This window comes from Strix aluco, chromosome 3 (assembly GCF_031877795.1).
Source record: "Strix aluco isolate bStrAlu1 chromosome 3, bStrAlu1.hap1, whole genome shotgun sequence".
Lineage (NCBI taxonomy): Eukaryota > Metazoa > Chordata > Aves > Strigiformes > Strigidae > Strix > Strix aluco.
In genome coordinates, this window is record NC_133933.1 from 52,569,233 (window position 1) to 52,595,807 (window position 26,575).

Here is a 26,575-nt window from a genome sequence, read left to right on the forward strand (position 1 = left end):
CTGTGTTGACTAGACCTTAAGGTATATTGCCCATAGCTTTAAACATAAACAATTTTCTTTTCACTTCACAAAAGTGTTCTTCCTTTTTAGAGCAGCTAATTCTTCACAAAAGTCTTAGAAAAATCTTAAGGAAAAGAGTCGCAGGAGCCCAGTAGCCTGGACTTTTGTTGTGCTTTCTTTTTGTTTTGTTTTCCTGACCGTTCCTTACTCCTGCTTGCTGTAGCTCAGTTTGTAAAGCTGCTTAATTGAAGGCTCCTTGTGCTCACCCTGGCTCCTCCTGACAGCCGTCTCCCTCTGCCACCCAGGCAGGTGTCAGGATTTTGGATGAGGAGGAGATTTATTTTCGTTTGTGCCTCTGTTTAAGAATCTGTGGGGCCAGACAACAGAGAAGCATCAGCAGTGAGATTCTCAGCCTGAATGGCCGTAGCCACCAGGGAGGCTGCAGCCCACCCTCGAGAGAGGGAGCAAACCTGGTCTGCTTGTTATTGCTTCTCTGGTCCCTACCTTTCAACTGTGAAAGTCCAGTAAGCTGCTGACTGGAGTCTTGTGGGGTGGGTTTTAGGGTTTTCTTTATGTTGTTTTTAAAATAGCTCCAGGTTTATTACTGTAGAGCTGTAGCAAATGAAGTCTTTTGCTTTCTGTTCCCCAATTTGATTTCCCACCACCTTGTTTTGGCCAACAGACTGGTGATCATCTTCCTTGCTGCCAGTGGTAAGTGAGCTCTTGCTTCTATTGCAGATGTAGCACTCTCCATCTCTGGCATTTGGAATTAGCCTTTAAGGCACTGTCTGCTTTTCAGGAATTTTTGGTTTCACAGCAAGCTATCATCTCAAGAAAGAGAAGCAGTCTGGTCAGGTTGTAGGGAGGCCTGGGTAAGTTTTGCATTGCCCAGGGTTGTCTTGTGGGTACTTAAGTCAGTTGCCTTGGACAGGCAGCAAGTCAGTGTATGTCCTGCAGAGGCTGTGAAGGGAAGGCCAGGGGCTGGTCTGCAGGGCGAGGGTGGGCTGGATGTCTACAAACTGGAGAGGAAGCCTGTGTGTTTCGCACCAAACTATTCCTCTTCTGCATCATGGTTTCACCTCTCTGTGCTGCAGCTCTAAGATCTAATTTTTTAAGAAACAACTGCCCTGTTTTAATAAGGATATATTTCCCTGTTTCTTAATGAGTATTTATTTTTGTCAGTCTGGTGCTGCTACATGCAGACCAAGGTATTCTAATCTACCTGCATCCATTACCTTGCTGCTAATTTGTCAACAAAACCCTGACTGTCAGCAGTGGCAAGAGAATGAAAATTAAAGGATTTCTACTGTAACTGTAACCAATCACACTGGGTGGATTATCTGGATTAAGAGCCCGTTTGACCTGCAAGACGTTGTACAGATACACTAATGCTCTGCTGGTCTCGTAGTATGTGTGTGAGGGGGAGAGGTTGGGCTCCTTAATCATAAACAGAAGTTTAACCCCTAAGTGTGGCAAAAATGAAAACAGCACCACAAAGTACCATGCAAACTGCAAACCATGAATGCTGTGAGATCTAAGCTGTGGGTCTTGGAGTGTGTCTTCCAGCATTCATTGCCTAAATTCATTGCCTTCACTTCTGACTGTTACAGATGCTGAGAGCAAGCTTCAGGATTTAAGGTAACACTAATGGTGGCAGGACAGAATTTTTCACCCCCTGAGCTTTTTTTATTCTCAAGATGAAAACTATTTCAACCAACTGTATTTGGGGGGGAAAAAAGCTTGTGTCTATAAGAAGTTGATCACTTTGAAAATTGAGTTCAGGAGTGTATGTTAATAGGAGGCCACACTGGCACAAAGCTTGGGACATGTTGCTCTTCTAGTTTTGTCGTGGATCATCAAGCAGGCTATACCTTGCATGCTGCTGCTGCTAAAGGGCATTTTTTTTTCCTCATAGTTTGCTCAGTGAAAAACCCTGCAATCCTGCCAGGTTCAAGATGGCTCCATAGGCTTCAGCAGCTGGGTCTTACATTGCAGCTCCTCCTGCAGGGTCAACCTTATCTAGTGCCCTGCGGGAGGTTTCGGTCTTGTGTTGCTGCATACTTTCTGATAACAATTCAGTCTTCTAAAACAAAACTGATTGTCAGCAGACAAAGAACAGCCAGGCCTTCTTTGTTGTTATAACCCAGATCTCTTCAACCCCCAGTCTTGGGCTTCTCCTTTCCAGGAGCAAACCTTGTTTGACCCAAGGAGGTGGAAGCCTTTGATTGGGAAGGAGCAAGCCTGCAGCTCCTACACCCTGCTGCTGTCTCTGTGTCCTCTTATCAATTTCTTAGACTGGCTTTCTAACAAAACCAAACCCCTTTGCTTCAGCTCCCCTGCCTCAAGGATTCCCCTGCCTCAAGGATCATCCTTCAGTTATTACAGCTATGGCTGTTCACCTTGCCAGACCCATGCCTCAGCACACGCTTAGCAAGGAACTTGGTGGTTAACTCTGCCAAGACCACTCTGTCTCCAGTTAACTCTTCCACATCTGTGTATTCTCCATTACTGAAGTTCATGGATGGAACATGCTACCATGTTATATTACATGGGTATCTATTACAACAAAGGGTCTCTTAAGAAGACAGATGACAACAGGAGTTCTCCAAAATACTCTCTGACTATTTCTACACCCCCAATCCTTCCCCACTATCTGCTTTCCCCAGCTTCTGCCTCTCCTCCCTTAAATCTGCTTGGATAGTTGCATCTCCCTTACGAATTTCTTCTGTATTCTAACCTGAGATACAGCTCTGTTATAATGACTCTGATACCTCAAATGAGTTAAATTCAATGTAAGAACATGTGCAGAAATGTGCCACCTAGAGGGAATTGCAGGGGTTCAGATGTTCAAAAAGTTTATAGTACTCTTTGCAAGTACTTGCATGGTCTCTTCCTAGGAAGACATTATTTTGCCTGTACCTGCTGTCAGTTGTTTTTCTATCAGCATCACTACAACATCCAGCCAAGGGGTTTGTTTGCTCCTGGATGAGCAGCACTGCAGCTCTTCTTGGGTAGAAGAATCCCCTGTGACACTGCCAAAAGTCCAAAGATCTTTGCCTGGGCATGCCTTGTTGCTAACTGTAAGATGCCAACATAAAATTCCTGCAGTACTTATCCATTGTCAGGAATGACTGAGCCTTTATCTCAGTCAGACCTCAACAGTCCCTAACAGCCACACAACCTTGGGCATCTTGATATTGCCTCCTTTCATTCTTCTGTCCATCCCAGGTAAAGCAACTTCAGACAGGACCTCCCTTGCTATGCTTCCAGCCTCTGTTGTGGTACTTTCCTTCTTCCCTTGGGATACATGTACTTTCCAGCTAAAGCTGAAAATACAAGGTTATCCTGAACCAAGTTCTTCTAGACCCCTTAGTAAACTAATCAACCAGGTGCTGAGAGGTGGACGAGGTTTCTTTCTGTTGACTTGAACGGTGACACCAGGAGCATTGAGAAGTTATGTAGAGGTGGTGGGAGCAGATGCCATGTGGATAGTGATGGTCCCAGGCCACCAGCACTTGGAAGCTTGGGGCGCTCCACATTCAAAAGGAGTATGTAGCTGTCTTTTCTTCAACAAACAAAAAAAATCCATGCTGGTATTCAGGGAAGCTAAACAGGTTATGTGAGGTCTACACCATGTGTTGTGAGGTATTTTTGAGCACTGTTTTTTTTTTTTTTTTTAAGCTTCAGCTCTGCTCTCACCCCAGCATCCCTCTGTTCTGCTCCCAGTCTCTTTCCTGTTGCCTCTCAAGAGAAATAGTGGTGTTGCCATGAGGCTTCTTGCAGCATCTGGGAGAAGTTAAGCACTATAGCCCCTTCTCTTTAAGGCAGAAAATGCTTGCTATGTGGAAGCTTGGCTTTGCACTAATTCATATTTTATTTGAATCCTAATCTTCTGGACTGTCTAAATAGTTATAATATTAAAGTATACTTGACTCAACCAAAGGAGCTAATGGGACATTCCTGGCTGCCAATGGGGCCTGAGCTCTGTCTCTTGGTAGGACAGGACTTGCCTCTGTGGAATTTTTCAGTGTTCCTAGTCTGAAATGGGCACAGGAGGAGAACAGGTTATTGGCATTCACCATTACTTAGCTTTTCCGCAGCGAACTTCCCATTTCATTTTTTATGAAAGGTGAGGCACTGGTTAATGCAAAATAATGGCTTTTAGAGTAACAGTGACTCAGAACTGACTTGACCCTGTATTACAGCCATAATTTTCTATTCCAGTTTTCCCTGCAGTGTAAATAATGCCTATTGTAAATCTGCATCACTCACTGGAACTGTCACCTTTTCCTGACTGGAGACCTGGCCCTTTCTTTTGGTTTGGTTTTTTTTTTTTCAACAACACACATCCTATATTTACCTAAATATGTAAATGTGCTAAGCTAATTTTGAAGAGTAGGAGTGCTTGAATGTTTGCATTTCTGGTGGCTGCTTAATTTGAAGCAAGATTTTTACAGCACAAACTTCCCGTTTCATTTTAGGGCTCTTAAAAGCTGAAATTGGAAGAAATGTTTAAAATACATTACTTCAAGCTAGCTGGCTGCCCAGATGCATTTCTTGGGATTGCAGTGCACTGGTGTGTTGTGCCAGGTCTGGTATCTGTATGCACATACATAAGAGAACCTTATGAGAAGCTGATGTGATATATTTTTAAGCTCACTGCCAGCACTGAGACAAGATTCATGAACACAGTGTCCATAGCTGCTGGTGGATGTGTGTGTATTTACATGTGTGCATGCTTCTGAGCCAGCTTCTTAGTACTTCTCAGTTGTTGTCATTCAGCTGAGGCCAGTGAAGCAATGACAGTTTGTACCTGCTGAGTATCCATCCCTGTTTGGATCCACGGGTCAGACACATTCTTCCCTGGAAAGGCAGCCATTTGTGCATTTTTATACAGTCCTTTACAGCACTGCTCTGAGGTGCTGCAGTTTGGTGCCCTCATCTCTGTTAGAGATGCTTGTTTTCAAACCCGAGACAGTTTTAGCATCTGGCAAAAGATTGCTAAGTTTCACTACTAATCCAGTTTAAGGAAAAAAAGCCCCTCCACAACTCATGTAGGGCTGGGGAGGGAAATACCTCTTTGTTTTTGTAGATGGCTTACACTGCTGGTTGACATTCCAGCAATATTAACTTCATTAAGGCAGGAATGCAGCGCTGCATTCTTGCACAGGAGGTAGGATGGGGAGGATGCTGGGCTGCGCTGGGGAGGAGCAGCACTTTAATTCCCACCACTAAAATTTTCATAATTTCTGTACAGCAGTTTCAACAGTGCTATTAAATACTGTGTTGTATATATATGTGACACGTCAAGCAACGTGGTAAACGTTGTAGTGTATTAAAATTACAGCTGTAATCAGTACAATGCAGGGAAGACTACAGGGATGGAAACAGGACTTTTTGGGGATTGTTCTCTTTATTTGTATCCAATATTACTGGTATTTTTCACAAGCTTCCTGTTAGTGTGGTGTGTGGACCAATTCTGGTTAGCACCAGGTGTGGTTTCTCTCACTTGAGCTGGGAGCTGAAGGAGGTGGTGATAGGGGGTTGTTTTGATTGCTTGTTTTTTAAAAGCTTGCAAAGGAAGTATTTGCTGTATCTGCCCCTGTAAGGAGCTGGAATGCTCTGGGAAGAGGCTGCGAGGTAGCTCACAGCCCCCTTGCATGCCTGCTGCTACATTGGCCTCTGCCAGTTCTTCATCTGCTGTACAGACCCAAGTGCAGGCTCTCATTTGGTTGTAAATTTCCATTGGAAAGAAATCACCTCTGTGCTCCCCTTCCTTTTTTTTTTTTGTTTGACATTAGAAAGCAAAAGCCAAAGCTTGGGATTCTGGGCTGGTCTTTCGGGGCAGAAGGTTGTTTTGTGAAGAGTTCTTTTTCTTTTTTCTTTGTTTTTTCCTTTTTTCCCCCCCTTTTTTCCTTCTCCTTTCATGACTAAGGAACAAGCTCTTCAACTTGGCACTTATGTCACCTGTCAAAACACTTCCCCGGGTAAGACCAAAGAGTAGAGGGACTGGTCAGGTGAATGTGCTCAGCTGGCCTGGCTGCTGAAGCCTGAAACACTTGTCAGGTCTTTTTTTGAGAGACTTGAGAAGGCGCAGGGAAAAATCTCTCACTAGCTGAATTGTTTGGATTTGATAATTGGGAAGCAGTGTTACAAAACACTGGCTTTGAAAACAGCACAAAGCTCTTTCAATACAACATGCTGTCCAGGCTGTCTCTAGTTCACCCTCACCTGGGTGGAGAGTAAGTCCTGGTCTTTTGAGGCAGGCCTGGGTTTCCCTTCTTTTCATTCATCTTTTTGCTCTATGAAAGGAGCTGGGTGTGAGCAGGAGACACCAGACCTTCTGAGGAGGGCATTTGGGTTTGGTCTTCCTCCTTCTCACCATTTCAGAGGACCCTGTTCATATGTAGAGGGTGAAACCTGTCAAATACCTGACTCTGTCCTCTTGCTTATGCCACATTGGACTATGGTGGTACATGATAGTGGAGTGGAAGGTTGGGTAGGGCTTGCTTGTTCAATAATAACAAAAAAACTGAATCCACTAAACTGACAGTACAATTAGCTTGGTAAGATGATGTTTCCCTTCTGTAAGTGGCTTCTTGCTTATAAAGCAAGAATTCTGCATTTCTGGTTAAGGTGTTTGGGCAACTTTAGCTCAGCATTTCTTGCATCAAGGCACAGCTAACTTTGCTTCTATACTGTCTGGAGTAGCACACATACTTAAGAGACTCTGTCCTCTCTCTTTTCCCTGCCCTCTCTTTTCCCTGGTCAGCTTTGTTTTAAAGTGTATTGCTTGGAAACAACTTATATAGTTACTGAAGTATTTAATGAACATGAATTTCTAATTCTTTAACACTAAATGCTTTTTCCTCTTGTCTTTCAGATAATGAATATGTCTTTATAGACCTGGAGCAGAAGCTTAGCAAATACTTTTCAAAGGAATGGAAGAAAGAGACAACCAAAGTAAGACAGATGTTTAATTTTGGAGGCTAATGCTTTGCTATTGGAGTACATGGTGAAAAGAAAGCTTTTAAACTCAGGTCCATAAAGCATTTCTTGAAGATGGTCTGCAGAATGCTATTCAGTAGCAAGATGCAGTGACTTGTGCACGGCTGTACAATTCATTAAAAGACCGAAAACAGCCCCTTACACAACTTTACCTGAGCAATGTAGCCACAGGGCTGCTGCTTAGCTGCTACAGGAGTGGAGAGGGTCAGTTGGTCAGTCTTCCTTTTGAACTAGCCAAGCCCATGAAGAGTCTGGAGACTTCGTTGTTATCCTTAAGCAGAACAGCCTAAAATGACCCTTTGTGACTTGAACCTGATATAAGGGAGAGGGCTGGAGCAGTGACTCTTCCAGAGTGCATGCAAAAGGACAGTGGAGCAAGAGGATGGATATGTTGTTCGAGAAGAGTCTTGGTTCTTTAAGGCTAGCCTGCCCTGTCAAGGGAGGGAAAAGCTGTGTGAAATAAAGACAAGCCTATGTAATTGTTTAGGGCCAGTCATTCAGACATGATAATGCCTGTTTGTGTGTGTCATTGTTAGAGGAGCCACAGTCTAAAACAAAGTATAGTGTGCAATTACATTCAGCTATCTTAATTAGCTCGTTATAATTTTTTCCACCTTCCTTAAGGGTTTTCTTCTGCAGAGTAGGCACGCTTGACATTTCTGCTACTTAGAGAAGTTTGCAGATGACTAGTGAGGTTTGGGGATCTCTTTTATCCCAGACTAGTAAGGGTTACTTCAAAGACAGCTATCAGTTGTGTGGAGGGCTGTGTCCAGCCAGTGAGGGTTTCCTGAGGCAGGTGTTTCTGGTTACCTCAGGATGGGGTATGCCTTGTGGTTACTTTGAGGCTGGATTCTTGCAACACTTCTTAAGTCAGGCTAAGTGTCAAACCTCTGGTGTGAGGTGAATCAGAGAAGGCTGAATGAGTTGCCATTGGCAGTACTGATGTCTGAGAAGAGTTAGGCTATTGGACTGGGTTAGCAGACAGGGATTTTATTCCTATGAAGAGGTTTCAGGTGGAAAGTCCCATCCAGCTGATAAAATAGGGTGACTGTGAACAAGTTCTAGAGATAAAATGTAAATATTTGCATGATGATCAAGAAGTTGCTGTCTGCATCAGATGTGCATGGCATGCCACATACCTTGTCCCAGGGAGATGGGTCTGACCAGCCTTGGAACTGCCCATGTGTGCAGTTACCTGTATGAACGTTAAAGAAGTGAGTGGCAAAGTAGGAAAGATGGGAGAATGAGATAGTAAGATAAGATGTTCCTTTTTTTTCTTTTTTTTTTTTCTTCTCCTGTTTAAACAAGCCTATAAGTCTGAAAGGTAGGCTTTAGTTAAAACAACAACAGAACTCTTGCTGGCTTTCTTCTAACAGCCATCTTCAGTGTGAAGCAGACATCAATGTCTCCTTTTGGTCTGTGGCTGCAGGAAGGTGTGAATAACTAAACATTAGCCCTGCCGAACAAAAGGCTAGGAGTTAATATCAGGCTGGTGCGCTTCAGCCTCGGGCAGTAAATGCTGAACGCAGCAGCGCGTGTGTCCCTGCGGAGTGATGTGGTGTGGCTCAGCGGTGGCTGGTTACTCCTAGGTGTGCCCTGGAGACGCTGCAGCCGTGCCAGGATGGCACGCTGCCATACCACCTTACCTGCTGCTTTGAGGGAGGCTCTGTTAAACTTGCTGTGCTGATGCGTCTGCAGCACTGCCAGGTGCTGAGACAGGTAACTCTGGGCCAGATTGGGCATCCCCAGGCTACGCTGGGACTCTTATACCTGCTCATCCTCCCCATCCAAAATCTTCTGCCCTCCCTAGGATGTTTGCCATTCAGCCTGTCTAAATGTTTTATGATGCTTTATTGTTGTGAGCCTCCAAGACAGTCGGATCCCCCCTAAAACTTGGCAAGAGCAGAAAATGAAAAGCAGCATGGGGAGCAAGCTTGGGAGAAGAGAACGTTACCAGACGGTAATGGGAATCTTGAATGCTGAGTGTCATCTAACTTGTCTTCTGTCTCTGCTCTAGGGAACAGAGAAATTCACCCCTCCTTTTGTTGCATTCTTTAGAGTACAATACTATGTAGAAAATGGAAGAGTAATAAGGTAAGTTCTCTTCTGTGGTAGTTACTGTATTTTATATTATTTGCTGTGTTCTTAAAAGGCAAGAAAAATAATGTTTCTTTGTTAAACTCATCTCTATGAGCTCACAGAAATAAGCTTAAAAAAAATCCACTTGATTTTTTTTAAGACCTTCACAGACTTCCTCACCCAGCCGTGAATGTTTTCCCCCTGAATCATACTCCTTTTTCCTAGGAAAATTGTGACTGCTTTTCCATCTGTGTTTAGAAAGCAGGTTGAATGACGACAGTATCAAAATACGATTAACGCTCTTTTGCTTGCGTCTTTTGGCTGTATGCAAAGCATCAGATGAATATACCAAAAATAGCTATTTATACTCCAGAGCACATGCTAATAATTTTGAATCTGGTGTTTGTATCTGAACAATGCTCTGTGCAGTCTACTTCTGGAAATGGACTTTTGTAAATGGACAAAAGAAATTACTTCATAAGTTAGTTTTGCATTTGTAGCCCATTCACATGGAATATGGGCTGCACTCAAAACACTTCCACCCTCACTCCCAGTACAGAACAAAGGATGAGGTAGTTGAAAATGAGCAACTGACAGAGTTAATTTGCATCAGCACTTCTGGCGTGGCTGTGACCCTGGGGCAAGCCAAGCGCTGGGATCATTTGGGTGGATTAAAATATTTACCAAATTTTTGGCATTTATTCTCGTCTTGAACAAAGTTTAGTGTTTTTTTTGTTTTTCTCTCTCCATAAGTCTTTCATTTTGGATACAGGGGAGTCTTACTTCTGCAGTCTGTTTGGCTGTTAAGTGTTTTTTACTTAGTTTTGCTTTTAGGTACAAAGGGAGATTGCATATCGTTCTACCACCCCTGATGTACACATCCTTTAGTGACACAAGCAACTTCCTCTTGCACTAGTAATGGGAGAGGTTTGTGGAACCATGCAGAGGTAGTTACATGGCCCCTTCAAACTATACACACACACATACACACACACTTTCATGAGCAGGCCATAGTGTCCAGCTCCATCTATCTATACATACATGTCAGCAGCCTGCTTCCCATGAGCTCTTACAGCAGGGGGAGTGTGGGTTATCAATGCTATGTGATAGTTATGTCTTATCAGACTATCCCTGTTTAGCAGCTTGAGGAAGAAATCAAAAACAAGCCCAAGGCTCCTGTGTCTTTTGATCTATCTTGCAGGGAATTAGCTGTTGAAAAGTACCTTGAGCCTAAGGCAAGGTGAAATGAAAAAGCAGTGCCAGGTTTAGAGGGGAAAGGAGGACAGGTGTACAAGAAACAGGACTGGGATTCAAGGGAGTTGACTCTCCTAACTGCTACAGGCTTTCCAGAGAAACAGAAGTGCTTGATGTAGTCAGTCTCCAAAACAGGTGTGACGTGATTTTTCTTTCATCTACCTTCTGCCCTAACTTCTTAGATCTCATGCTTCTCAAGATAGAAGCTACCATTTTCCATGTTTGTACAACACTTAGTGGGAAAAGACCTTGATCTTGGCTTGGTGCTCCCTATGTACACGTAACTATCAGAGTGGCACTGGCACGCATCAGGGATGTCAAAGTTTAATCCCTCCTCTCAGAAGGAAGATGTGTTTGAGGGGCCTTATCTGAGCCTGAACTTTCTTTTCTTCTTCAAGTAAATTTGCCTTTGTGTCTTGCAGTGATAAGGTGGCACGGCAGCTCTACTACTGCCATCTCAAAGAGCAAGTACTTATGTCTCGGTGCAACCACAAAGAAGAAATCTACTTCTTGCTGGCTGCCTACAGCTTACAGGCAGACTTGGGAAATTACAGGGAGAAGGTTCATACTGGCAGATATTTTGAACCTCAGGCTTATTTCCCGCAATGGGTAAGTTTTGGGGGATGTTTCTGACAACAGATTGTGCATGCAGCAGGAGCTATATCAAGGTGGTACCTAACTGCAGCCATGCAACTTCCCCAACTCCAACTGCAGTGATCAGGCAGAGTGGTAGAGAGCATCACCCTGAATTTCCCTCAGGACATATCTCCTCTCTTTCCACCAGATGTAGGTGCCCGTTCCTCCTGGGCTCACTCATCAGTGAGGTGGGTGGTGTGTACCCTTCCTTGGTAAGAGAATGTGGTGGTATCAAATTAATGAATAATGCCAACAGTGCAGCTGTTTTTAAGTCTTCTATGGCTTAAAGGGTTGTGTTTGCAGTTGTACATCAGCAAGATCTGGACAACCTAAGCTCTACAGAAAACCTCAGGGCCACAAAGCCAAGTCATTGCCTTTTGTTCCTATTTCTGCCATGCTTACCTCTGGCATGGATAGACCCAAACCCTAAGGGGTAGTACTGCTGTGCAGTGCCTCTGGTGCTTGCTTTGTCATTAATCTCTGGCTCAACTGCAGTAAGAGAAAAGGGGAGGGCCTGGAAATGGGTTTACATGTTTGTTTATAAGCATGTGCACATCAGCTTCTGCCCTTCAATACTTACAGACAGCTTAGCCTGGTTAGTTGGTTTAGTTGTCAAATGAAGGCAAATTAGCTAAGACTGACAGAGCTGGTTACCTGCAGAGAGTTCTCCTCTTGTGGTGAAATGTCAAGAAAACTATTGATAAACACTTTATTGTCCATTAAATATAAAGGGAAGCTAGCTTGGCCACAGACACATCACTGTAGCTCTGATGATGTCTGCTGAAGCAGGATGTTCCCTGGGACCTGGACAGACCCTCCTCTGCAACCTGATCTAGTTCTGGAGCCCCCTTCTCTGCTGTGACAGTGGATTTTAGCCCAGCTCACACCTTGGGGTAGCTGTCAAAAAGCCCAGATGCCTCTGGTAGTTGGCTGCTTGTCCCCAGGTGAGTTGCATCCTCTGAAAAGTGGCACTGTCCACTGCTTTGGGGAGAAGATTCAGAGCACTGACGGGTTGCACTGAGGAGGCAAGGCTGGTAGTGTCTCCTTTACGCACGAGTCCCAGCGCAGAAATGTGCCTTTCTCCCAGACAACAGGCCTTCATCCCATGCTGTTCCTTGCTACGGGGTGCCTGGCAGGAGGTGGCTAAAGAAGGGCTGGAAAAGGTTGGTCTCATGCATGCCATTTCTGGGGCAGTTAAAAGTCTTATCACAGACTATTGCTCATCTGGCAAACATTGCAAAAGCCAAGGCAAAGCCTGGCTCACCTGTGCTGAGCCACAACCCCAAGCAAGTATGTGGGTAATTTATTACATCATTACAAAGAGGAAAATCTGGCAGGCATGGGGACGCTTCTCTCCCTGCCCCCGGGCTCCCATGAGGAGAGACTAAGTGATCTCCTCCAACGCAATCTCTTCCTCCAACACGCAATCTCTTCCTCCAACACGTGCTGTGCTAGATCGTTTGGCCGAGGGCTGCCCCAAGCATCCCGCTATTGAGGTGGTGGTGCTGCTGCCCTGGGGTGATCAACCCAGCTTTGAACTGTGGAGCTGGCCTGTCTCTTTCTGCTGACATTGCGCAGCTGATGGCATCGATGTCCTCCACTGAGCCTGGCCTTCCTTGTGGGAGGGCAACTGATCTGCCAAGGCATGCAGAGGAGGGCAGAGGTGTAACCAGACAGAGTAAACAAGGGGCTTAATATAAAATGGAAGTGGGAACTGGGTGATGATGAGGTCTGGTTGTTTTGAGCCAGGGCAGGTTGTTCATGGCGGGATGTTCTCCAGTACCTGCTGGGATCTAATTTTAAATACCTCCAATGGTGGGGGATTTTGTAAAGTGAATTCAGCCAACACCCCTATTACCTGTCATTGCCACTCGCAGCCTGGAAGGAGCCACTCTGGCACCAGAGGGGACCAGTCTGCCTTATAGCCTTGTACAAAGAGGGCGTGTGGACAAGCATGGGAACTGGGCACTTACAGGGCAAGAGCAAAAGGCCCAGTGTGGGTTTTTCTACTGCTTAGCAAAGCCATGTGCCTGCCAACCACTCTTGACAGATAAGAAAATACCTTGAGATAGTGTTATCCTTTGAGATAGTGTTATCCTTTGAGGATGGAAATGCTAAATAAGCCTAATGTGCAGTTTCTGGTCTTAAAAGGACCACCTAGCATTTCCGCAGTGTTTGGAGATGTTGCTGTTGATTGTGTTGGCATGCAGAGCAGTAATTGTTATCTGCCCATAAGCATTTATGGATGCCAAGAGTTAGGAAAACTTAATTCCAGTACTTAAAAATGAAAAGAGCTGACACAACCTCTCTAGTCTTGGTCTGTTATGATTTTTGCCATCTGGGATCTGTTTGGAGACATTGGTATCATCTGGGCTGCTTTAAATGCTAATCCTCCAGGGATGTGGAGGTGAATGTGGACTAACATCTTGAGGGACCATATGAACCTCCTCCACCTCCAGTCTCTGCTTTGCTGTTGATCGCAGCCACCTCCCATGGGGATTGCTGAAGAGTTGCTGACCTGTTTGTTTTCCTTGTGGTTTAGATAATTGCGAAGAGGGGGAGCGACTACATCTTGAAACATGCCCCAGAGATGCACCAAGAACAGCAAGGGTTGAGCGCTAAGGAAGCAGTGCTGAAGTTCATTAAGGAGTCCTGCCTGCTAGAGGATGTGCCCGTCCACTTCTACAGGCTGCAGAAGGTTAAACAAAGAGCTGCTTATTTTGAACTTCTCTGCCATCATTAATTGGGTGCACCGTTGCATTTTTTACTTTCTGTTTATTTGAGGGATGGTTGCCTCTGATTCAGATAGGCCAGACAAGTCTAAAATGTTCATCCAATGAGGCCTGTCCCCACAAACAAATCTGTTGCCAATATACAGGTATAGGTGGAAGCTAGTTTTGTTCCTCGGCCAAGAAACTGGCCACAGGAGTGGCAAAACTTAATTTGTGTCCCTGCCTGTCAGTAGACTCACACCAGGGAATCTCTGAGAAGCCTTTTTTTTGTTGCAGTCCAGAAGCTACATTGACATTGACCTACTTCATTCTCAGTAAAAAAATATTTAGCAAGACAAAAGGAAAAAAAAATTGTTAGCAAGACATTCTGGCTTACACATTAAAATGGTGACAAGAGGTCAGCCAGCTTTCACACAAATGCCATGTAATAACTGAAGGTGTCACTGAGTCATCCTGACTTTCTTATTCCCCTCCCACTCCAACCGTGTCAGAGTGGTTGGTGTTTTTTCAGCTGTATGTCAGTTTTTGGATTCTTGGATTGTTGCTTGTCCCTGAGTCTTAGACTCCTTTGCCAAGCCTGCTTAAATAGAATGCGCTTCATTTTCACATGCTAAGATAGTTCAGGTCTAGAAATAGGACTAAAGAGAAGCTTTCTGTTTCACTTAGGTGAGTGAAACCTGCTTGTGCAATTAGAAATGGCTAGGACTTATTTTCCAAACAGAGATACTCCACTTTGTCAGACTCATAATTAAACTTCTTTGTTGTTTGTGCTCAGTAGGAATCATGTCTGGGAGGTATCCTTGTCTTTTGACCAGATCTAGCAGCTCTAGTTAATGGAGAAACATGCATTTTCTGGAGAAAATAAGTTCCTGTTTGGTCTGTAGTCCAGGCTTAGTTTCAGTTCCTTGCAAACCATAGATGCTCCCCCTACCTCTCCTCTGTCCTCTCTGTTTTGATTCTAATGCTTTTAATGATGCAGTCATAAGAGAGTTGGTTACACTTGAATGTGTATGTAAGAAATCCAGCTGGCAGGCTGGATAGATACAATTTATATCCAAAAGCACCAGGACTGTGAAATTGGTTGCTCTTAATATCCAAATTCCTGTCTGACTTGAACTTACATTTTATGCATTGCTCACTGCTCCATAGGTGTTTGATACACAATGTACTCTTCTTCCTGCCATGTGACACAGTTATCTCGTGATGAGATATCATCCTTCTAGGTGACACCTGGGTCACAAAGCTCACGACTGAGTGCACAGGGGTGCCAGGTGAAAGTGTCGGTGCGCTAGCTGCTCTGAGATTTGAAAAGCAGTCTCTTTTGTCCTACACCCTCCTCATGGCTGCTGCTGAGGTTGGGAACTCTGAAAGAAAACACAACACTGAGCCCCATATCTCTCGTCCAAACCAGTACTGATTTATGAAGCTCTTTGCCCTTAGGAGGCAGAAAGCATTTCTTAGTGACTTTAAACGGGAGACCTGGATGGTACCAGGGGCAAAGGGTGAAGTAATGTGATGGCGTAAGGCTTGCATCCTGACAAGCCAAATGAGGGGAGAAAGTTTTTATGTAAAGCTTGAGCTCTGTAAGCCCATAAATTTTTACCCCCAAATTTTCTTCTTCCTAGTGAGAAAAGTATGTATTCCCTTCCCTAGCTCTGCCATGCCAGGAAAAACTGAAAGAACTAGTTTATGATATTTTTTGGTCTTCAAGCAAAGGAATGTCACTAGAGACCAAGTATGTCATATCAAGTTACAGCATGAGGAAAAACGGCAGTATTCCAACCAAGCTGCAAACATTTAAAATCACCTGCTCTCAACACTGAGATCAAAATGTTAAAAGGAAGGTCCCTGTAACTCTGGGCATTGATTAGCTTCCTCCTGGCCAAGAGACACCTAAGGTCCAGCACGTCCCTGGATGGGAACAGCAGTGCCATGGCAAGGAGAAGGAGACAGTCGTTCCTTCTGTTTCGGGCTTTCCATCACCAAAAGCAAGAGTTCATGGGGACGGCAGAGACAGCGCGTGGCAGTATGAGAGGTTACAAGGTACCTCTGAGAGCAGTAATTGTCCATGCTTTCGAATCACTTAAAGCTACAGGATTCCCTGTCCAGGGCAGCTGGGGCATTTGCTGGTGAAATGCTTGAGTTGCCCAGCATGAGGGGATTTTAGGTGTAGATATTTCAGGGGTCAACAAGGCAAGGTGCACTTTACAAACACAATAAAAACTAAATGAGCTGATGGCATCTGCCTGATGAGCAGTCCTGCTACCTCTCCTGCAGTAGGTGCCAGAACAAGAGCATGGTCTTTGTAGATTAACCTTTGACTCCAGGCTCTTCTGTTCTTTTAGGATAAGAAGGAGGATCGCCCGACGGTTATCCTGGGCCTGACCCTGAGAGGAATGCACATCTATCAGGTAACAGACTGCCGTGAAAGCCTTCTGGTGTAGCATTAACTCTGCCCAGCTCTCCTGTCCTCCCCCCACCCCGCCAGCTCCTCTGCCTCCCCTGTGAGCGCCAGGCTCTGCATATCTCAAATTCTTGGTTGTTTGCAAATTCTTTGCACATCACTGACTCCACCCTGTACCTGCCAGTCCCTGTGTCACTCCGAGTTTGATGTGTTGCAGGAGGTGAATCACGTTCGCCAGCTCCTCTATGACTTTCCCTGGTCGCACATTGGGAAGCTGGCCTTTCTGGTGAGTATGACGGAACAGAGGCCATCTGGCAACGGGCTGTCAACCTGAGACCTGGCAAAGGTGTTGGCCTGCCCGCACTGCCACGACAAGTCCTGTCACTCATACACCCAAGGCTGCAGCTATCTCTGGTAGCTGTGTGGCCGAAAACTTGCTCTTGCTCATTTTGCTGGCATCTCTCCTCTTTATGCAGGGGAAAAAATTTGAGATCCAGCCAGATGGTTTGCCCTCCGCACGGAAACTGGTTTACTACACAGGTTGCCCCTTCAGGTCGCGGCACTTGCTGCAGCTCCTCAGCAACAGCCACCGGCTCTTTCTGAATATCCAGCCGGTGTTGAAGCAGATCCAAAAACTGGAGGAGGCTGAAGGTATGTGATGGAAGAGCAGGTGACTTTGGTAAGGGGAAGAGTACAGCATGTTAGGTTCTGCTGTTGCATCACAGTAGCTGCTTTTTATCTAATTAATGGTGTTTCTGCTTTCTCAGGAAGCCATTGAGAGAAATAGAGGTGTTAGATATGCTTCAAGTTCATTACAGAGAAGTGCTTATGGCTCCCACATTGCTAGACTGTGGTCAGAAAGCATGTGTGTGAGACCAGTAGAGGGGGAATACCTCTCTTTAAGAGAAGATCCTTGCTCTCTGTGCTTTCAGTTTGTGCACATTTGACACATGCTTCTGAGTGGAAGTAATTTTGAATAAAAAGCAAGATCTTATGTTCAAGTGGCAGTACAAGTTGTGATCCTGAGTCTTAATTTTTTTAGTGGCCTTTACTAAACAGTGCACACAATTTGGTCTTTGGTGTTCGACAGTTAAGAGCTAGGAGTTGCAGCTGACAGAAACAGCCTGAGAGCAGATCAGGACTCCCAGAATTTGTCTGTTCTGATGGGGTCCCCTCTTCATAAGAACAGTGGTTTGAACTCTTGACAGTCCCTGGTATTCTTCTGGAAAACTTCAGTCATTTCATCACCTCTCAGCTTGCCCCATTCCATTTTTCCAGCTCTACAAGCTGTCTCCTACAACTTCTCAGCCTACATCTCCCTGACGATTGTTTTTAATGCATTGCATAGGTCTTCTTTCAGAGGACTGTGTCCCCTTCTCTCTAGCCTTCTCCTGAATTCTTTTTTTCCCCTACTTCTTTCCTGACTGCCATTCCCTGTGTTCTCCATTCACACTTTCTGTCTTCTCTGGTGTTTGTAAGCCTTGTGTCCTTACCTTCAAGGTCAGTAGAAGTGAGCCAACAGTAATTGTTTCTTCTGTCTGAGGATGTAGGCTGACTTCTTCCAGGGAGAAGTCAGGAAGAAACTTGTTTCTGGTTATTGCCCATCTCAACTAACTCCACGGAGCTTACATCCATCTCTGAAGTGGTGATCGCTGGTTGCGTGGAATCGGTGTACAGGGCAAGGTGGCCCTTGGTCTCATCTAGCTTGGTTACTTTTATCTTTCCCTTCACTGGGGTTATAGAAGTGCCCCTGAGCAGTGTGGGTGCAACCAGTGGCATGTGCCAGTCACCTGTAGAAAGGCTCACTAATCGAGTGTGTGTGGACAAAAGGCCCTTGGTTGTTTTGTGTCTACTAGTGTCTTGTGGATTTCTTGACCACCCTCAGGACACCCCTCTTTAGATAACAGATACAAGCTGTGAGAGAAATAATTAATAAATCATCAGTAAATGCCAGCCATGGGGATCCTGTTCTTAGCTGTCTCCACATGTTGGTGACTCTTTCAAGAAACAGTCAATGCACTGTTTTTAAAGACTAAGCACTTGGGTTAGCTAAGTAATACCTTTTTTTTTTTACCTTCATTCTGGAAGCTACTGTTTTCTGTATCATAACTGCCTCTACCTGCCTGTTCTAATTCAGGAGATGCTGGGTTTTACTGCAAGTATGACTGACTAATTCTTTTACCACCAGCTGGGCATCCCAGTATCTGTTAAGCAAACAAAGTACAAAACTGTCCCTGTATTTGTTCAGTGGCTGCAGCAGTTGTTTCTTAATTGTCAGATTGTGCCAGTCCCAGAACTTACTGGTTATTTTTGCTGTCCTTCCTTCAGTCTTGCTTAAAGTTCCCCCTGGTTTCTCTCATCTTTCCTCCTCAGAGAAGAAGCGCTACCGGGAGTCCTATATCAGTGACACGCTAGATATGGACCTGGACCCGTGTGATAAGAACTCACGGGGCAGTGGGAGCAGTGGGGGCAGCTGGAGGGATAACCGTCTCTCACGCCAGTCCACAGGGAGTCACGGCAGCTCCCACACATCAGGCATCGAGGCTGACTCCAGGCACCGGGTGTCGGTGGAAATGTCAGTGGATGAGCCCTTCAGCATTGACCGGGTGCATAGGAAAGAGAAATCCTGCAGCTCGACTATCAGCTACGGTAGCTCTGGCATTGACAGTGGCAGCAAAGAGCGGGCTGAAGACGACTCTCAGGATGATGGTAAATAATTTGGAGATGCAGAGCAATTTCTAAGCCCTCTTGCCTTCTCCTGCAGGAGAATGGGGGGAGTGAGAGAATGTGAAGCAGCTTGGAGCAGAAGTGTAATGCTAACCCTTCTCCTGCTGCTCTCTTCCTCCTAGAGCTTGAGCTGGCAGTAGATGAGCCAGAGGAGGTACCTGTAGATGAGCCTTTAGCTGGAGACCAGTTAGAGGAGGCCACTGTGGGAGAATCTGTTGAATCTCTTCCTCTAGATGCTGCTAGCTGCCAAGGTGAGATGGCTTTCTGCTACTGCTCAGTGCTTTTCTTTAGGCTCTAGTAACAGGCATAATCTGAGGGATCTAAGAAAGCTGTATCTTCTTCCAAACAACAGCCAGTGCTACTTACTGCCCTACTGCAACAGGATTTCAAGTCAGCTCACCTAGAGGTTGAAGGCCAGCACCTTATATTGTACAGTGCTCCTCTCCTCTGTGCTCCTCAAGGTCTCCCTTCTCTAATTTGCCAGGTTTATACTTGGTTAATGACACAAAGATAACTGAGGTAAGCCTTCTGTAGTGAAGGAATTTGCTTTAAAATCTTGTATGCCACAAAACAGCCAAGGGGTTCAACCACAGATTAATGGGCTAGTCGCAGGAATTAATAGGTAGTTTTGTGGCTTGTGATACAGGGAATGTTAAACAATGGGGTCACACAGGAGCTGTCTGGTCTCAAGACATACAGCCTTATAGCAAAGCAAGATGGGTGAATATGGGACAAGTTGGTGAGAAGCTGTTTCCTTGAGAGTTTTTAAACATTGATCCTTAGGGATAAATAGGCATACTTGTGAGCAAAACTCCCAGAGCATTGAGGGTGCTGACTGATGTATATTTATATTTATAGGATAGCACTGCTTGAACGTGGCCTGTGAGAACAACTTCCCTTTTCCACAGCCCACAAAACCTCAAACCTGAAATGCTTTTCACTTCCTCCTTCTCCTTTGCAGCTATAAATCAGGAATCACTGTCTGTGGTGCAAGTCACGCTAATAAAAATGAGAGGCCAAAGTGTGGAATCCCTTCACCAGGTAAGGGGGGGTGCTCAGCAGGAGGGTCTGTGTGTGGGCATTGAACCAAGGTCTAGTGTAATGAGACAGCTGTAAATCAGGTGAACTTGATTGGTCTGGATTAAACTGATTTTTAAATGGTGTAACCAAAACCAGCTGTTGGCCAGCTACTGCTACCAGGAATAGGATGAGAGCGGTGTTTGGGTCCAGAATAGTATAGAGAGGTTTGGAATGATCAGTGGGGAAATCCTGCAAGCCAGCTATCATCTGCCTTAGGCTTCCAGACAGGAAATGGAAAATAAACCACTTCCAAATTTTCAGTGCAATATAAAGCTAAGACCATCCATGCAGTTTGGATGTGGGTTGCAAACTTGATCATCTTCCTGCTCCTGAAGCCAGAAGGATCTCGCATCAGAGCAAAACCAGATGCTCAAGCTCTAATTACTATCATTTATGTGATTATACTATGTGTGCGCTGAAGTCTTTGTTGTTGTCAACATTTTCTTTTCATCAAACCCTTGAGAAAAGACAACTATATATGGTAAAATATATCATATCAGAAGTTGTGCTTGGAAGAAACTTATTAAAATGTCTTTTTAAGGCCAGACAATATTTCTTTTCAAAGTATAGCTGTACCCACTGGGGTAGCAATGTTGTGTATTTAAAAAAAAAACCTAACACACAAGCCTCCACCATTCCTTCCCTCTCTGAATCCAAATTAGCCTTATCTGCTAAAAGAATTTTAAAAATCTATTCATCATTTTCCCCTTTACTCGCTGGACTTTTCTGAACAAGGACTTCAATCACTTCTTAGGACTTTTTTTTAATCTTTTCATGCTTCTTCCTGGACCCAGTCAAAAGTGATAAGAAATTTTCACTTATCAGCAAAATAGTCCATAAAGTACTATAGGAAATGTGAATAAAATCTTCATTATTTTTTCCAAAGCTGAAGATCATGCAGTACAGATCATAATGAACTTATTCCTATATTTGAGTGGAATGACTTAGGCATGCAAGGCATCTTGCTTAAAGTAATGTTTTTAATGTTAATGCTTTTACCAACACTTGCTTATGCTATTAATTGATCAAGAGGCATCTGTTTTATAAGAATGTTTCTGATCAACACAGGACAGTTTAAGCAGTTGCAAAGACCCGGCTGCCACTTCTATGCATCAAATATTTGGTGCATCTTTAAAAAACCAAACAAACCACCAAACCTTCCTTTACAAGGCCATGTAATGAAACACTGCAGGTCTGAGTTTCCTTAGCATTGATCGGACCATACAGTGTGTGCCTGTTTCTGGGAGTGCAGCTGAACCAGTGCAGAGATTCTTCAGGGTAGTTTTTTAATTTCCATTCTGTGGAGGGGGAAAGTGATACTGGGAGGAAGTTTTCTGTGTTGCCAACAGAAATATCTTGGTTTAAAAGTGATATTCTGGAAATCAGACTTAATGTTATAATTTAAAAGCTGATTATGAAGAGACAGAGTGAGAAAAAACAGGTGGGAAAGTTGGAAATTTCTTGAATGGTCAGTAATTCCTCCACAGAGGCCAAGTCACTACAGCTTGTGTAGCAAGATGCTGCCTCTGGGAATTACTGCTGGTTTGTTGCTCCTGTTTGTTTTGTTGCTGAACAATGTTATGTAGATAAAACTGTAGGCTGCACTTAGTGAATTTTGGACACCGTAACCATTAGTATGCATGGTTGCCTTCTGAACCTTCCTTTCAGCTCATTAGACTTTCACTAACTCAGTGTGTTCCAGCAGTTGGGGTAATTTTTTGTTACATGCACTTTGCCTATTTGAGGATGATTGCACAGATCTGCCAAGAAGTGTCAGGTCATTCAGGTGTCAATACCGGTCAAGTTTTTCATCCATTGTACTGGACACTGAGGACATAATGCAGGCAGATCAGGATCTGGCTCAGTATGGCAGGGCAGCTTAATGCACTTCTGATTTCTTAATGGTTCACAGCTTCATTATTAAGCCGGCATTCTTCAGAAGGCTGGTGGGCTTGTTTTGAAGGGTGGAAGAACAGTTTTGGAAAACTTGTAGCATGCATAGCCAGCGTCCTTAGGCTTGTATCTGAGCTCATTGTTTTTATTCTGTGTGTCTTCCTGAACTGGCAGGTCAGATCGCCCAAAAGCAGGAGCTGCACAGAGCAGCACAGCCAGAGTTTGGATGACATTCGCCTTTACAAGCACCGGCACCCACCACTAAGTGCGACGCTCTCTTCAGACACATCCCACAGCTACACGTTTGGCTGCAGTCTGGAGGATAAGCTCTCTATCTATGGCTGCATTTATTCCACGGCGGACTGCAAAACCAAGTCTGCCCTTTATGGGAAGCGATCCATGAACTGCCTCTCCTTGGATCTTCTGGGAGAGGACCAGCTCCCAGAGGAGTTTGTGGTGTAATGAGATTGGAGCTCTTCCATACCAGGAAACAGCTCATCATGGAAATATATACCTCATTAACACATGTGATGTCACTCTGGTTCTTGCAGGAGATTATGAGCAGCTTTGTTATTCAGCTCCATAATAAGTAAGTGACATCACTTCTGCAGACCTGACTACAAGGCAAATCAACTGGAGTGTAGCACTTAAAGTTGGCATTTGAAGTGTCTGAGCAGAAAATGGAAGTGGCCTGCACCATTAGCAGTGACACAACCAACATAAAAACCAAAAGCAGTGGACCAAAATTGACGCTGAGCTAGTAAAGCAAACACTGTGTCTAAGTAGATTTATCAGAAACCAATTTGAAGTCTGTGTCAGTTTATCTTCCTGCCTTTCTCTTGTGGTCCATTTATGTTAATGCTAGTGTACAGATAGTTTGCTTGTCTTGAGTTTGTACTGCTGCAACACTGCCAACAGCTGTCAGGCCAGGATATACTCTGAGCACATTCGGAGGGCTGTGTGTGGAGATGTCTAGCCTGTTCCTGTTGTAATGAACACAAGTTGCCTGTTTCCTTTACTGGGAGCAAGGCCTGCTCTGCCAGGAGTTTTTATCATCTTTTTTTTTTGTGTTGTTTTTTGTAAGCATCCAGCCAAATAGAATGTGCATTCTTTTTTTATTTAATGCAACAAACGGAACTTTCTCTCAGCTGTCTACTACTGCCATGATGCAGATTGGTAAATAAATGCTTATATCCTTGGGGAGATGGGAGAGGGGATAAAACTAATGACTTGTCTGCTTCTGAGAGTACAAGAAGACAAGAGTGTTAATTGACTGGCTCTTGAAGACAGGAGTGTGACTGGAGAATGTGTCCAGGCATGATCACCCCTTTGAATCATACTTTTATGTTGTTCTTTTCTTTGTTTTTAATAAATCTGTTCCTTAGAAATTTTTCCTCTGCTTAGGAGGCAAGTATGGACTGGAGAAAGTCGCTTTGGAAGGACAGACAGAGTGACTCTGTCCAACTTAGTCATGGATAGGTCATGCAAATGTGAGTGTGTGGTGCTGCAGGGCTGGTGATGGTGGAAGCGTAGGGTATTCTGTGTGCCAAACCAAGGGTACTTTTTTGGTGAATTTGAGAGGTGGAGCTGGCTCTGCTGGCTCTTGCTAGGAAAATAATGATAATTATGCTGTTTGATTCAAGCATTTGGTGTGGAAAACATCCTGCTACCTTGTTACATCCAAATAAATGTATGTTTGTTTGATTTCCTTCCCTGTCTTCCCCCAGTACCTCCTCCCCTCATCAATTCCCACCATCTGGGAAGCTTGTACTAACAGGTGTGTGTAACCTGTGCCCAGCTTTTGACAGCCTTGCAGGTGGAAGCTAATTTTTTGGCAAACTGCGGAAGCAGACTGACGCTGTTCTGCTGGTTGAGGAAGTGTGTGTTGTGCAGTGTTGATCACTCAAAAGCTTAAGATAGCCAAATTCAGGAAAGGAAGGAAGCCAGACCACAAGGAGGGGTTGAGCTGCTGCTTTGACGGTGGGCTTGCAGGCTTTGTAGTTGTCTGGTAAATTGCGTTCCCATAAACTGTTAAAATAGCAAATCTGTGAAGTCTCTCATCTCATTATTTCTATGCAGGTGAGTGTGGTGTTGATGCACCTGCATGCTCTGTCTCCAAATTTACTGAAGTGGCGTCAGTGGCTGTATATCCTCTGAGATGAATCCAACACCAAACCCTCACTGTGTGTTTGAGGAATGAATGATGGGCACAGGCTCGCTGTAGCCATGACTTAATTGACTGTACCCTCTTTGATCACACTGTACTTTCTTTTTATAATGAACAGTTAGGAGCCGTGTGTTCGCCATAGCCTCTCTTCCTTTCTTCCAAGCAAAGCCAAAATGCCTTTGCAGAGTACTTAAGGCATGGTTACTGCATCCAAAATAAACTCTCCTGAATGGATTTAAATGGGTAAAGGACATCTGGCTGTTCGTGAACAGTCCAGTCAAGCCTCCTGCTGTCAGTCGCTCCCTGTTGCCTGGGCCCTGTTTGGCCATAAGCTGTGGGAGACAGGCATGGCCAGGATCCAGAAGGCCAGTGGCTGTGCTGCAGGGAGCAGCCTTGTTCCTGCAGCCACCACAGAGCTGGAGGGGTTGCTCTTACTGCAGCAATGTCCATCTGTCCATGGAAAAGGTGGGGGGCTCTGGAGCGACAGCCCTGCTAAACTGTTGCTCTCCCACCTGGGCAGATGTATAGTTACTCGTGGTTCTGGCAGTGGTTATTAACAGGAAAAAAGCTCAAAATTCATGAGTATAGTTGTTTGGAAAAGTCATAACGCACCGTTCACATTCATGCACGCTTGTCTCAGACAATCACATTCATACCTGCTTCAGCCTAACCACCTTGCTGAAGTGTTTCTTGCCGCCAAGCAGCTTGGTATTTTCTTTTTGCAGTTACCAAGCTTTCAATAGGTTTGGTGAAATGCTGTAATCCTGCTGTCACTGGTTATAAAATGCACCAATGCCTGAAAACAGCGTAATTGGCTCTTGCATGAGCATCCACTGCCTTGTATGTACATGGGGGTTTCTTGTATTTATTCATGGCTGGTGGGGAAGGCAAACTCTCCATGTCTGACTGTCTTCTCTCAGTGGTCTATGTAGCTCCCTCCAGTAGTATAAGTTACATATGCATATGAAGGGGAGACCAGACACTTCTGTATATAGACCGAGAATGAATTAATATCTTACGAGCACTGTGAATGTCTATTATGCAAGTTTTTGTATTCATATGAAAAACACTGTTCCTGCTAGTAGTAGATTTATTTTTTGTTTGTCTTCAGATTTAGAAGGTCTCTTACTATTTTTGGTTTTGATTAGTTTGGTAGAGGGAAATGTGTAGGCATTTATCAGCTGATGTTAGAAAGTAACTGCCAATATTTGTACATACTTGTAAAATACTCATGGTATAATCACTCTATTTTAATGGTAAAAGTTTCTCCTTTCCATGAAAGGAATTTCTTGTTTAAAAAATATAAATAATTATATGTACACTTGCAATAAAGTATGGATAGAAAAAGGTAATGGTGTATATTTTTTTTTTTCCTCTAAGAGGTACATCTTCCCACAGTGACATCTTCCATTTGAGATAAGTAGGTTGTAGAAATGAATTTGCTGCCAGATTCTAATCCAAAGAGCTCGGCTTCTGATGGCAAACCCAGAGGCATTGTAGTCACTGGAACAACTCCTTTTCCTCCCTGCCACTCTCAGTAGCACAGTACCAAAGGGGCCTCTGTCAGGTATCGAGGACCCAGTCAAGCAGGTTGGAGTCAGTGGAACAGTCACTAATGGGAGCTGAATCTAACTGAAGCGACAAGTTAAGCTGCTTGTGGTGGTTAGTCAAGAAAACCAAGCGTGCAAACTCCCAAGGGTGTAGAGAGATCATGTCAGCATCCTCCCGGGGGGCTGCATCTGAGGATGGGCACACCAGCCCACGTGATGCAAAGTGCTGCTGAAGAGTGCTCTGCCCTGAGTCACCTAACCTGCTGGCCTGGAGTCTGGTGTGGATAAAGGAAAGTTTTGCTTTTCTTGGGACATAAATCTATCGGAGTGTGCCATACCATAACTATTCACCTCTCTTCTCAAAGATTGATGACTGGGGCTCCTTTGTAAATGTGCTTTTTCCTCTTGATATGTTATGGACCACTAAAGCTAGCATTCAACAAAAAAAATTAATGTACTTTAATATTATAGTGTTGCCCCTATTATGACTTCTGCTTTTGTACTTATTTCTGTCCAGTACCTGCTATTTCCAGCACACAAATTTTCAGGGACATTAGAGATTCATCCATTTTGGGGATGCTGGAAGGAGGTGGTTTGGTTATACATGGAGCTTTCTCTGGAGATAAAATTAAACAATAGGCAGGTATGAAGCCACTTTTCTTTGTTTCTTTGCTTGGCAAGTAATAGCACCTTCTTGCCTGCCAGGGTGGACTGCTGCTGACCAGAATATACAGGATAAGTCTGTCTCTGAAGACAGGACTTCTCACAGTACCAGCGGATCCTGTGCGGGTTCAGTAATGTGATGTGGCATGGGATGGGGGAGATGTTACTGCACCAGATGCCAAGTGTGGGAGCTGCATAGAGGTAAGGTCTGAAGGTGTGTGCTAAAGCTGATGGGTAGAACACCCCATGTATTTTGGGTGAAGTGAGAGCAGTTCCTCAGGGGAGTTCTTGGTAACAGGGCCTGAGATGCTGAAGGCTGACATGGTGTTTTACGAGCCTGAATGCTTTTGAGCAAGAACTGGTCATAAAGCCTCTCAGCGCT

General features: G+C 44.5%; 1 protein-coding gene across 2 annotated transcripts in view; it reads left to right on the top strand.

Moving 5' to 3' along the window:
* Positions 1-25,332, top strand: part of FRMD1 (FERM domain containing 1) — a 43,728-nt gene extending 18,396 nt beyond the window's left edge. The window contains exons 4-14 of one of the 2 annotated variants that reach the window (XM_074818565.1): positions 6,884-6,963; positions 9,026-9,102; positions 10,764-10,950; positions 13,520-13,675; positions 16,055-16,120; positions 16,298-16,399; positions 16,590-16,764; positions 18,487-18,822; positions 18,963-19,091; positions 19,802-19,881; positions 21,988-25,332. In XM_074818565.1, the coding sequence (XP_074674666.1) occupies positions 6,884-6,963; positions 9,026-9,102; positions 10,764-10,950; positions 13,520-13,675; positions 16,055-16,120; positions 16,298-16,399; positions 16,590-16,764; positions 18,487-18,822; positions 18,963-19,091; positions 19,802-19,881; positions 21,988-22,275 (1,676 nt within the window). In that variant the 3' untranslated portion in view covers positions 22,276-25,332. The remainder of the gene's footprint in view (positions 1-6,883; positions 6,964-9,025; positions 9,103-10,763; positions 10,951-13,519; positions 13,676-16,054; positions 16,121-16,297; positions 16,400-16,589; positions 16,765-18,486; positions 18,823-18,962; positions 19,092-19,801; positions 19,882-21,987) is intronic. The other variant, XM_074818566.1, reaches the window with a different exon arrangement.
* Positions 25,333-26,575: the final 1,243 nt, after the last annotated feature.